Below are 13,110 nucleotides of genomic sequence, written 5' to 3' on the forward strand. Positions count from 1 at the left end.
TTCATCTTTAGAATCCGTCAAAAATAAAAATTTACCTAACCAATCTTCTTATATTTCAATCAATAAAAAGGATATTCCTTCTAAATTATCCCAGCAAAATTTAGCAACAACTTCAAGTTCTCTGGATCTTCAAACTCCTACAGATCCTGTTCTAAGATCCGATGAATCAATTTCAACAGAAAGATCCTCCGATCTAGAGGCAATAGAATTAGCTGATAACGGATTTGCTCCTTTTCCTTCAAATCCTAATGTCAACATAACCAAAAACTCCTCTGATTCAAATGGTTCCTCCTCAGATAATGAATCTTATGATAATAATCAAGATGATCGTTTTTCTTTTGCATCTTCTGTTAATCATTCAGTCAACTATGACAACCGTAGAGAAGTCGTTCAAAATGATTCTTCGTCTGTGTCCTCCTATGAATCGTCATTCGATGAACAAAAAAATTCTCAATTCTATTCTCCACTGAACCCTCCCCCTCAACCAGTCCCTCAACCAGTTCCTCAACCGGTTTCTCAACCTCAATTCCAACCTCAATTCCAACCTCAACCCCAAAATCAATTCCAACCTCAACCCCAAAATCAATTCCAACCTCAACCCCAAAATCAATTCCAATCTCAATTTCAGAACCAAAACCAAATTCCAATTCTAAATCCCAACCAAATTCCAGTTTTAAATCAAAACCAAGTTCCAATTCAAAATTTAAACCACCCATCTAGTCGTACTTTACCTCAAATTCCCGTTCTTGCCCATCCTCAACCTTCCCAAACTTTTTATCAATCTCCTTTCGCTTCTACACATGAAATCGATTTTAATTCTCCTCACGTTATAAATGATGCCGATGATGATCCTGTCAATTTCGATGATCCTATACCTAATGATTCATTTTTAAAAGTCAAAGATTCCCCTCCTCATAGTCCAAATAGATATCCAACAACCACAACTGCTTTTAACATTCCTACAGGTATTTCGACTGCTGTTGAAAAGGACAAAATTGAAAAAGAATTGAAACAAAGCGGCACCCAACTTAAAAGATCTTCAACTAAAAAAATCAAATTAGCCACTTCTGGTGGAAATTTGGTATTGGATTGCCCAATTTCTGAAGATTTATTAGAAAAGTATACTGGTGAAAATGGTAAACCTCCAACTAGTCATGAATTTGGTTCCATGAGATATCAAGCTGTTACATGTGAACCAGACCAGTTTGAAGATCAAAATTATCAATTAAGACCGAACTTATACACAAAAGAAAGAGAAACAGAGCTATTAATTGCAATCACAATGTACAATGAAGAAGAATACTTGTTGGCAAAGACATTAAAGGGTGTTTTTCAAAATATTATCCATTTAAGCAATTTGAAAAATTCAGAGGTTTGGGGTGAAAATTCATGGAAGAAAATAGTTGTTTGTATTATTTCAGATGGTAGATCAAAAATTAATCCAAAGAGTCAAGCATTGTTGGCTAGTCTAGGTGTTTTTCAAACTGGTTTAGCAAAAAATAAAGTTGGCAAAAAGGATGTTAAACTTCATCTATATGAACATACTACAATGCTAGGTATTAGATCTACAGAAGAAAATAATATCACCTTTGTTAGATTTGGTATACCTATTCAATTGATGTTTTGTTTAAAAGAGAAAAATCAACAGAAAATTAATTCACATAGATGGTGTTTTCAAGCATTTTGCAAGGTTTTACAACCAAATGTGATTGTTTTGCTTGATGCAGGAACACAGCCTTCAGAAACATCCATTTATCATCTTTGGAATGAATTTTATTTAAACGATAATGTTGGTGGAGCATGCGGAGAAATCAAAGTTGCATTGGGTAGAAAATGGAAAAATCTATTAAACCCCTTGATTGCAGCACAAAATTTTGAGTATAAGATTTCTAATATATTGGATAAACCAATGGAAAGTGTATTTGGATACATTTCTGTTCTACCAGGTGCATTCTCAGCATATCGATACAAAGCATTGCTAAATGATCCTGTAACGAAAAAAGGGCCATTGGATTCATATTTCAAAAAAGAAATGATGGAAAAACATAATATTTCTGCTGGTTTTTTTGATCAAAACATGTATTTGGCCGAAGACAGGATACTTTGTTTTGAATTGGTATTTAAAAATGAAAAATTATGTTATTATGAAGACCCAGATGGTCGTCCGACCGATACTAGAATTGGGTGGGTATCAAAATATGTCAAATCAGCAAAAGCAGAAACAGATACACCAGCAAGCGCTGCTGATTTAACTAAACAAAGGAGAAGATGGCTTAATGGATCATTCTTTGCAGCTGTGTTTGCAGTTACTCATTTTTATAAAATTTGGACAAGTAGTCATAGTTTTTCCAGAAAGCTCATTATCCAGATAGAAATGATATATCAATTGATTTCATTAATTATTTCATGGTTCGCGATTGGAAGTTTTTTTTTGATTTTTCGAATTTTAACATCAAGTCTTGAAGATTATTTCTCGGGAGCAGATATACTAGGAGGAATATTTTTATGGTTTTATTTGGCTTGCTTAGCAGTGACAGTCATTTTAAGTTTTGGAAATAGACCCGATGGAACTAGAAGGGTTTATACAGTTATGTTTTTATTCTATGGGATATTAATGGTGTATACTATGTTTGCATCGATTTATTTGTCAGTCAAATCAATCCAGGACTTTGAGTTGGCTAGGAACTTTAACAACTTGGTATTTGAAAACTCGAGGTTTAGAGATTTAGTTGTTTCAATGTCATGTACAATAGCACTTTTTTATTTTGCAAGTTTTGTTTACTTTGAACCATGGCATATGTTTACCTGTTTTATCCAATACATGGTAATATCACCAGTTTACATGAATATTTTGAATATATATGCATTTGTTAATATGCATGATATCAGTTGGGGTACAAGAGAAGAGGCAGATAAAACTGACTTAGGCAAAGTGTCAGTTTTAGGAAAGGAAAAAATCAAAAAGAATAAGGACAATGTTGATGAAGAATATATTGTGGCATTAGAGTTGCCATCATCAAGAGAAGATGTGCGTAAGGAGTATATGAAGAATCACTACATTTTAAATGAAAAAGTGGAAAAGAAAAAAATAGTGAACAAAGAAGAAGAAAGAAAAGATTATTATGCGTTGGTGAGAAGTGGCATACTAGTGCTATGGACCTTCACAAATGTGGTGATAGTTGTGGTTGTTTTGACCCAAGATGGATTCACCAGTGGAGCCAATTTGGAAAACATTGAAAGAAAAAGAAGTGAAATATTTTTGACGGTTATTTTGTGGTTAGTGGCATTTATGACAGGATTTCGGTTTTTAGGCAGTATGTTGTATCTCGTTTTCAGAATGTTCAAGCAGTGGGAGTATTGGACAGTGAAAAGAGAGTTGAGATACCGATCCAATGACAAGGAGCTAGGGTATTAGCTGGGTAGTAGGGTTTTTATTGTTGATTGCTAATTTTAATTGCTAATTTTTAATTGTTTTTATTTTATATTTTATATTTATATTTATATTTTTTTATATTCCGGATTATTTTTGCAGTTTCGGCAAACGGAAATCCACATCGAGTAATTCTCCCGGCATAGTTCCGACAACCGGTTTCCGACTCTCTCACGTGGTGTGAAATTTCTGAGAAGGCGAAAAAAAAAAGCGACGAAAACCTCCTGAGCTATTTTCTTCTTCTTCTTCTTCTTCTTCTTCTTCAGCTTCTTCTCTGCCTCCATCAACAAGAAGCAGAGCCTCACTTGCTTGCCTTTCAGCTTTTACTCTGAGCGTTTATCTTCAGAATAGCACCAGATGTATCATAATAAGACCCTCGACCATTTTGCTTTCTTTTAAAATGACGACTTATTATGCCACTCAATCAACTTCAACTTTGATTTCTTCCTTTAGTCAAAATTCCAGTCAGCTATCCAGTAATAACTCTTCCAATGTTACTTCTGTTTCGAATTCTTCTTCCAATATCAACATTGGTGGTTCCATTGCTAGTGCAAATGACCCAATCACAGGCGTTTCTTCCTTTTCTAACAAAGTTGACATGTCTTCCCACTCGACTCCCAAGACTTTGACCCCAAATGGCTATTCTCTATCAAATTCAACTTCCAGCTCGAACTCAGTTTTGAATCTGGTCTCAAATTCAAGCTTAGTTTCTCCTTTAACCTCGTCTTTAAAAAACTACAGCCTGAATTTCAATTCAAATACCAATTCAAATTTGACTTTGAATGCTAATTTGTTAACTAATTCAAATGGGGCTCTTGTTAATACAAATACAAATTCAAATGCGAATGCAGATGCAGATGCAAATAATTCAAATAAAAGCTCTTTTTATTATCAGTACCAGATTATTGATAAGGCTCTACTCAATTATAAATCAAAATCTTATGCAAATTCCTATTATTACAGCAGAAATAGAGTGGTTTCATCTTCTCATTCTCACAGTAATAACAATAATAACAACAATAATAATAGTACTAACAATAATCACAATAATAATAACAGATTCAACCCTCAAAGAGTAGCTAGAAGAGCTGTATCCACTCCTTTTTTTAATCTTTCTTCATCTAACAATTCTAGTACAAGCAATAACTTTACTTTAAATACCAAAAAAAGTTATAACATGCTAAACTATAATTATAATAATAATAATAATAATAATAATAATAATAATAATAATAATAGCAATAATAACAACAGTAACAATAATAATAGTAATTATAATAATACTTACAATTCTAATTCTAATTCTAATTCTAATTCTAATTACAATAATTATAATAACATCAATAACGTTAATAGCAGTAGTAATAGTAGTAGTAATAACAACAATATTAACAATTTTGGTAACTTCACAAATTTTAACAGTTTCAATTCAAATTCTAATTCAATTTATAATTCCAATTCCAATTCCAATTCAAAGACAATAAATTTTTCAATGCCCACTTTTAATGATTCTTCAAATTATAATTCTCAACAACGTTCTCCACTAACTTATTTTGCTCAGCCAAATATTATCAATAATTCAAATTCAAATTACCAATCGAATTCTCAGACTTCTAGTCCTACACCTTCTGTTTCTTCAATGAATTTATTGACAAACCAAAACACTTCTCCTTCTTTGATATCTTTATCAACTCCTCATTCCTCCTCTTCTTCAGCTTCTTCTAATCTTTTGCAGCAAAATAATACCGGCCCTTTATTAAGTAATTCAAATAATTTCAACCATAATTCGGCCAACATTAATGAGGATAGTAATAATATTCCTACCTTAGAACAATTATCACAACAATATAGCTCAATGACTCCCTTGAATATCACATCAACCCTTCAGCAACCTTCAACTGAGTATTATAACTTGGGTGGTTTTACCAATAATCATAAGTCTTTGAGGAACTCAAATTCTTTGGAAAACATTTTGCAAAGGCCAAGCTCAGTTAACTCCAATCATAACTTCAATTCGAATAATCATAGCATTTGGAGTAATAATAATTTTAGCAATAGTAGTGGTAATTTAACACTATCTTCAACTTTGGTGAACAATACAATAACAACACCAACTCAAAAAACATTTTTATCCAACAATAATAACAGCGTCAACAACTTTAGTAATACTAATAGTAGCAATAGAAAATTCGGTTCTTTTGGTGCAACGAGTAATGATATTGATCCAATGTCAAGCTCTGCTTATTTCTGATGTTACTGATTGATCTGTTTTGAGTTTCAATACTATTTATGTTCTAAGCACTATGTATCCTTTCGTTATATTTTATCTTTCACTTGATATCATCTTTTTATTATTCAAAAAGGTTTTAATTTTATTTTTTGTCTAGTTCTTTTTCTCTCAAATTACTTTACATTTCTATATCCTTATATTTTTATATTTATCTTCTCATTTTCATATTTCTCTACTTTAAATCTTTATAACTTATTACTTTTATAACTTATTACTTTTATAACTTTTATTTATTTTTTATTTATTTTTTATTTGTTTTTTATTTATTTTTTCCCATTATTTGTGGTGTCTTTATTGTGTTTCTTTAAAAAGAGATTGTGGAGTTTTCAGGTAAATTTGTGAAATATTATTGCTAAAACTTTTTGATAAACTATAGAAAAGAATGCTGAACAGTTGTACTCTAGCCCCAAGAGTGCCTGTTCTCCAGCACATATTGGTTGGTGTGGTGGATATCTTGATGGGCATATCTTTACGCATGCAACCTTCTATTTCATTTACATCTGGTAGTTTATGTCTTTATACAGCCTATAATCAGTACAGCAAATATATTAAGTATTATAATAACCATTTCTTTCTCGCTCAAAAAAAGCTCAGACGGTTGAGGCTCCTTTTCTGCTCTTCTTCGTCTTTCTTCAGAGAAACAGCCTCCAGCCCACCTTCGATAAGCTGAAACAATTGCTTTCCTGTGTTCGAGCAACACCTCTTCGTTCTTTGGTTTTATCGTTGCTTCGTCTGTCACGCTGGTCACTGGTTCTTTTGCTGCTTCTTTTGCTGCTTTCCTCTTTCTCTGTTCCATTCTCCTTTCGCAGCTTATACCACAAAATGGGGTTGTTCTCTGATAACCATCCTTATACCTCTGTCACTGTTACCATCGACCAGCTCTGCGATTCTTCTGATTCCAAGTTTGAGCCTGAGATTCAGTTGGCTGAGCTCTTGACCTCAATCAAAATCCAGTCTGCCTTCGGATCTGTAGAGGCTGCCAGAGCCATCAGAAGAAAACTCAAGTATGGCAGCTCTACCCAGAAGATGAGAGCCTTGATCTTGTTGGAGTTGTTGGTTTCCAATGGGGGCTCGCCCTTGACTCCCTTGTACAACGATCAGAAGCTTATAGACCAGTTGATCAAGATGATGAACTCTAGTTCAAATACCAACTCCAGCTCCAATACCAACAGTTTGAATCCTAAAATTAAAAAGAAATTGTATCTCTTGAGTTATGGCTGGCACAATGAGTTCAAAAATGATCCTAGCTATAGGGGTATATCTTCAATCTACAATTATTTGCCCAAAAATATCAAAATAAAAGATAGTTCATCTACAAAGAAGCAGATTCCAAAGTTTATGGATGATGAGGCTGATCTATCTGCCACTACTCCCTTTAATGAAGCTCTCCAAAACTCCAGTACCAACTCATCGTCAAATACAACATCGAACATAAATTCCGATACTTCTTACTCAAGACCTTCGTCAGCACCTCCTTCTAAATCATCACCTAAACCTAAAACTTTAGCTGATTTACAAAAGCAATTCAACATCCCCAAGATCAACATTCAGAAAGAAAGACCCAAAATTCAAAGTTTGATATCTGAAGCGTCAATTTCCTCAACTTCTTTGAAAAACTCTCTATCTTCAATTAATCGAAATAAAGGCGAATTATCCATAGATAATGAAAGAGCGACATTAAATTTTGAAAAATGTAGACAAATCAGAAGAAAAATTTTAAGATGGTTACAAGTTGTTGAAAATGATGAAGAGCTACTAGGTAGTTTGATCAGTTGCAACGAAGAGTTGGTAGATGCGTTACAAAAATATACTGATTTTGGTTCTTTCAATGAAAACTCAATTGCCAAGTCAAAATCTGTCCCAAATGATACTGAATCCGATAGCGAAAGTGATTATAATGGTGACAATAATGGCAACGACAGGTTTTCAGTTAGTGGGAAAAGAGCTCCACCTCCACCTCCACCACCTTCAGCTTCCAAAAACAAAATTGATAGTTCTGATGATGAAAATTTTGATCAATTAAGTGATTCAGATAATGAAAATCCATTTGATGATTCTTATAAGCTTCATAATTAATTAGTAATTTTATTTATCTATTTATTTTTATTTTTATTTTTATTTTTATTTTTATTTTTATTTTTATTTTTATTTTTATTTTTATTTTAGTTTCTATAAATTTTTTAGTGTTCTAACAGCTTGATTTTTTTTATTGTACGATAAATTTATATTTAAGTAGCTAATTTAGTTTGTTTTTAGTTTTTAATGATATCTCATATAATATTTCTTACTGAAAAGTATAAAAGTCAAATAAAAGTCAAATGAAAGTCCAGTAAAAGCTAAATAAAAGTTAAAGAAAAGTTGAAGAAAAGAAAAAGAAAAGTTAAAGGTATTAAATAAAAATGAATACATAATAAAAAGAAACCCGAATCAAGAATAAAACCACTATACTAATAAAACCAACGAAATAAGCGTATTGAATATATAAAAACCAGGTATTGAAGATGAAGGAAAATAAAAAATAATTCAAGTTAGAAAAAGTGCAATCTAAAAAAATAAATTCAATGAAAGATAGTATGTGAATCGGTTACAAGATATTTATAAACATCAAAGTTGCAATAAGGACAGTTTTTCTTAAATTCATCATAACTTTGAAAATGTTTTATATCAATATCATTAAAAAGCCATTTTTTAATACATTTGGAGTGATAAATATGAGAACATGGTAGGCATGTCATTTTGCTCATTAAAGAGAAATTTTCTAAACATATTGAACAAAGATCAGCATCATCTTTATAATTGTCATATTCATCCTTATTTTTTGATTTACTGAAGATACCATTAATAGTATATTTATTTTTATTATTGTTATTATCATTATTGTTATTATCATTATTGTTGTCATTGTTGTTGTCATTATTGTTGTCACTATTGTTGTCATTATCAGATTTTTCTTTGATTTTGAAAATTTTATGAGCCTGATTTAAACCTTTGATTTTCAAACCCTTAAAAGTGGACTTAACCATTTTCAAATTATTAGAATTAAAACAATTAATAAGATCACTTTTTTTGTGTTGGTGTTTTAGTTTTTTGTTTGAATTATTACGAGTTTTATACTTATAATAAAATATAGACAGTATATTTTTATCAAAATTTTTTCGGTATTTTATAAATCCCTGCTTATAATCAATTGAATTGAACTCATCCTCCAAGTCGTTGAAATCAAACATTCGATTGATTAGAATATGGTGTCTTATTTCATCATCAGCAGGTATATCCCTCTGAGGAGGTGGCAAGTTTGCTTCTTCAACCAAGTTTTCCCATGTTTCAATTCTTTGATTTAAAGACTTGAAATCAAATAGATATTCTCTAGCAAAAAATGAGAACAAAGCCAAAATCAAGGTTATCTTCAAAACAGATAAAATGAAAAAAATGAATTCACCAAACATTTTGCTGGATGAACTTTAAACTATTGTAACTCTTGATTTTATGCTCCATATACACTTTTCAGCAAAACAGCGATGATTTTGACTATAGCCCCTCTCCTGCTTTTTTCTTTTGGTTTGATTGCAGTATTTTTGTTGCTTTGATTGTAGTATTTGGTTTTTATATCGTTTTGATATTCTGAATCAGCTTTGTCACTGAACCGGATCACCCTCCTTGATTTCAACTCCACGCCACACAAAAATGGGCAGAAAAATGGGACAGGACCGTGTTTCGCTAGATTGGAGCCCTATCTTTGGCCCTATTTTTATTTCTACCCGCTCAGAAATTGGCTTGAATCTGAGGAAAGAAACCATACCACTGGTAAAATAGGGCTCGTTGACCAGGTGCTGTCTAGATATGATTATCCACGAATATGGACATAATCGGAACATACAGATAAAGGTAACTACTGTACAGAAGCACACATTGAGACCACAACTGTGGGGATGTTGAATTTTATATTTATAAATCATGCATTTGGTGTTTATTTGAATTTATATTTCTGAAAAAAATCTTGAATCTGAGTCTTAGTTTTGTTTTTTCGATGCCTTAACCAGCATTTTTCTTCTGTTCGTGATTAATTTAGCAAAAATGAAACCGAAAGATAATACCATGACAATTGATGTCACAATTCTCACAATACTAATGTCATTGAATTTTGGAACAGGAAGAGAATATTCATCCACCAAATACCCACCTTCTGTAAGTGTTTCTGCACTGTGTGTGGTTTCATTGACAGCACCTGATTTTAAATGAAAAAATATTGTGTTATCTGTAAAAAATGATTCGTAATTCAATTCTGATTTCAAATCCAACGGATTCCTCTTGCTATAGGTCTTTTGGTATTTTTCAACTAATTCTTCATAATCAGAAACTTTTAAATTATCATTTTGTTCGGCATAAAATTTATTTAATTTATCAATTGATAACTCACAAGCCCAAAAGACCTCTGGTTTTTTCATAAAGTGCTTATTTGAATTCGAGCTATTTAATGATGGTTCCAAATATCTGAAATGAAGCGGTATCTCAATGCTGTTTTTTTTATTAATATCTGCCTGAAACAACCCAATAGATCCCCATTTGTCAATGCTATAAACTGGTTTTTCTAAATCGCTTTCTCCCCACAATCCAACTAATTTATAATTTTCTTTCTTAGAATTTTCAACTAATTGATACTTGTCAAAAAAAATCTCTTTGTTAGTTTCATAATATAAAAATAATTCACAGTCAAATATCTCTTTATTCATAGGCGCTTCATTAGAAAAGTCGCTAATTATAACATGATGTTTCTCATTCAATCCATTAGGCTGTTTGAAAAATGATTCAAAATTTTGTTCTCTGTAAAATTTGTGACGTGGTTCAATACTGACCATTGTCTTTCTAACTTTCTTAATGCCCTTTTCTGGAAAATTTTTATTAAAATCATCAATTTTCAAATTATCTATAAATCCCAATAAAACTAAATCTTGATACTTGATTGATAATTTTTTATCAATTGAAAAAACTCCCAATTCTTTATCAATGTATTCTGAGATCATAATCATAGAATTAAAATTAATTCTAGGCCAGTATAAGGTAATAACCATATTGTTTTTGTCTTTAAATTTTCCATTATACTCAATTGAAAAACTGCTGATGGATAACAAATCCCTATTAAGTTTAGTTAAGCAATACTGTTTTTTACGATCAGATGATATTTGATTATCATAATCACAAATTAAATTAGAAATGAATTTTGAAATTTCAGTTGGAACTTCAAAATTATTATCTTCGTGGTACTGAAAACTTAAAGGTGTTTGGATGAAATTTTCAATAGATATATTTTTATTGTTATCAATGAAATTAAACAACTCATCAAAAGATGTGCTAGCATTAGCGCCATCTTTGGGTTTTAAGTAATAATTTAATCCCGATGGAATATTTTTCGAAAACACTTCTGAATTCTTCGATGTTTCGTCAAAAGAGCTCCATTCAATCGAAAATTTGTCAATACCACTCAATTTACTTAAATCGATTAGACTTGATGGAATAACAAATCTATCTTGCCTCTCGTACTCCCCATTTGGAACAAACCACTTGTTTTCTGATAAAACCAAACCCTCAAGAGGATCGTTTATATTAATTTTCTTATCGCCTTTATCATCAACCAACAATGTGATTCTTTGCTTGATTGTAGACATCTTTGTATTGCTAATTGACAAATAACAATGTTGTGTTGTAGCCACTTATTTTCTCAAAACTGTTATTCCCACGATCGTGCGCATCCTGCTAGTTGAGGGTTATTGAAATATACATTTAACACGGGTTTGTTTGGCAAGGTTCTATTACCAGATTACAACATATACTTATAAAATACGATACTAATACATTTACTATAATTATAACTATACTAATTATATTGCATATAACGGCTTGTGGAGCTAAACTTGATATTTCCCTTGATGACTTTTTCAACTGCTGCAAGAAAATCTTTTTCAGTTGCAACTTTTCTTCTTGCTCTTATCGCAAACATACCGGCTTCTGTGCAAACAGATCTTAATTCAGCCCCAGTAGAGTTTGGACACAATCTACTTATCAATTCCCATCTTATATCTCTTTCACAGCTCATTGACTTGGAGTGAATCTTGAAAATACTAGTTCTTCCTTCTAAGTCAGGCAAGCTGAACTCAACTTTTCTATCAATTCTGCCTGGCCTCAATAAAGCAGGATCTAAAGTGTTTGGTCTATTTGTCGCAAACATAACCTTTATGTTGCCTCTTGCATCAAATCCATCTAATTGAGTAATTAACTCCAACATAGTTCTTTGAACTTCATTATCACCACCAGCACCATCATCGAATCTTACACCACCTATAGCATCAATTTCATCAAAAAAGATGATAGATGCATTATTAGTTCTTGCCATCTCAAATAACTCTCTGATCATTCTTGCACCTTCACCCACATACTTTTGAACCAATTCAGAACCAATAACACGAATGAAAGTGGCATCAGTTCTATTTGCAACAGCTCTAGCACACAAAGTTTTACCAGTACCTGGGGGACCGTACAATAATATACCCTTTGGTGGGTCAATCCCAAGAGTAACAAAACGATCACTGGATAAAAGAGGTAACTCAACCACTTCTTTCAACTTTTCGATTTGCTCTTTACAGCCTCCAATGTCACTATAGGTTACATCGGGTTTTTCTTCAACAGTCATCATTGTTACTGAAGGATCAATTTTTGGTGGTAAAGGCAACATAATTTCATACTTGGTTCTATCCACACCAACTCTCATTCCCTCTTCTATATCGGTCGGAGAAACTTTTTCGCCTAAACCAACAACAAATTTTGCAATCTGTTTTAAGTTTATAACATATTTTGTCTTTTCGGTATTTGAAGTATTATTATTACCAAAAACTCCGCCTAAAGCTGAGCTAAATAAATTATTAGCAGTGGTGGAGTTTGGATTAGCAAAATTAAATCTGTTGGAAGAACCAGTATTATTATCAGTGTTATTAGCATCGGCACTATTAGTATTACTATTATCAGCACTAGAAGAAGGTTTGATAATTTTTGTACATCTTGCAACGTGTAATGGAGGATCATCACTCATTCTTTGGTTATCTGCCATGATATCCCATAGATGAGGAGGAGCCAAACCGGTGTCGCTTTCTTTCACGCCAACCTTTTCTTTTATTAAATCTTCAATGTCTTTAAGGTCCTTCTCTATTTTTTTCAAATTGGTTGCGTATGGAGCCAACCCATATGTTTTCAATACCTGAATATCGTCATCTGTCAATGGCACAATTTTTGCTTGTTTTTTCGAGTTTTCTGCGTCATCCTCATCAGGAACATAATTATATTTTTCCCAATTTTCATTGATTCTAGGCATTGATGAGTGGTAACTAATTTATAAAAAGTG

At 32.0% G+C, this 13,110-nt stretch overlaps 6 protein-coding genes across 6 annotated transcripts; 3 read left to right on the top strand and 3 right to left on the bottom strand.

Moving 5' to 3' along the window:
• Positions 1–1,072: 1,072 nt before the first annotated feature.
• On the top strand, positions 1,073–3,415 carry ASCRUDRAFT_38218 (glycosyltransferase family 2 protein; the record flags this gene model as incomplete). Its single annotated transcript, XM_020190836.1, has 2 exons — positions 1,073–2,932; positions 2,972–3,415. Coding segments are annotated over 2 exons (2,304 nt in total), but the record flags the coding sequence as incomplete, so codon positions are not given.
• Positions 3,416–3,623: 208 nt separating this feature from the next.
• ASCRUDRAFT_115332 (uncharacterized protein) lies at positions 3,624–5,846 on the top strand. The gene has a single exon (XM_020188816.1). It carries the CDS (start codon positions 3,831–3,833, stop codon positions 5,679–5,681), a length of 1,851 nt encoding a protein of 616 aa, XP_020045306.1. The 5' UTR covers positions 3,624–3,830; the 3' UTR covers positions 5,682–5,846.
• A 696-nt stretch (positions 5,847–6,542) lies between these two features.
• Positions 6,543–7,616, top strand: ASCRUDRAFT_28675 (LSB5 family protein; the record flags this gene model as incomplete). The annotated part of the gene is made up of 1 exon (XM_020190065.1): positions 6,543–7,616. A coding segment is annotated over one exon (1,074 nt), but the record flags the coding sequence as incomplete, so codon positions are not given.
• A 434-nt stretch (positions 7,617–8,050) lies between these two features.
• On the bottom strand, positions 8,051–9,620 carry ASCRUDRAFT_77415 (uncharacterized protein). The gene has a single exon (XM_020193857.1). The coding sequence runs from the start codon at positions 9,164–9,166 to the stop codon at positions 8,279–8,281; it is 888 nt and encodes a 295-aa protein (XP_020045308.1). The 5' UTR covers positions 9,167–9,620; the 3' UTR covers positions 8,051–8,278.
• Positions 9,621–9,730: 110 nt separating this feature from the next.
• Positions 9,731–11,383, bottom strand: PBN1 (Pbn1p; the record flags this gene model as incomplete). The annotated part of the gene is made up of 1 exon (XM_020192026.1): positions 9,731–11,383. The coding sequence occupies one exon, from the start codon at positions 11,381–11,383 to the stop codon at positions 9,731–9,733; it is 1,653 nt and encodes a 550-aa protein (XP_020045309.1).
• Positions 11,384–11,592: 209 nt separating this feature from the next.
• RPT1 (proteasome regulatory particle base subunit RPT1) lies at positions 11,593–13,080 on the bottom strand (the record flags this gene model as incomplete). Its single annotated transcript, XM_020190849.1, has 2 exons — positions 11,593–12,605; positions 12,741–13,080. The coding sequence occupies 2 exons, from the start codon at positions 13,078–13,080 to the stop codon at positions 11,593–11,595; spliced, it is 1,353 nt and encodes a 450-aa protein (XP_020045310.1).
• Between the last annotated feature and the right edge of the window lie 30 nt (positions 13,081–13,110).

Source organism: Ascoidea rubescens (genome assembly GCF_001661345.1).
Source record: "Ascoidea rubescens DSM 1968 unplaced genomic scaffold ASCRUscaffold_14, whole genome shotgun sequence".
NCBI classification, from domain to species: domain Eukaryota; kingdom Fungi; phylum Ascomycota; class Saccharomycetes; order Ascoideales; family Ascoideaceae; genus Ascoidea; species Ascoidea rubescens.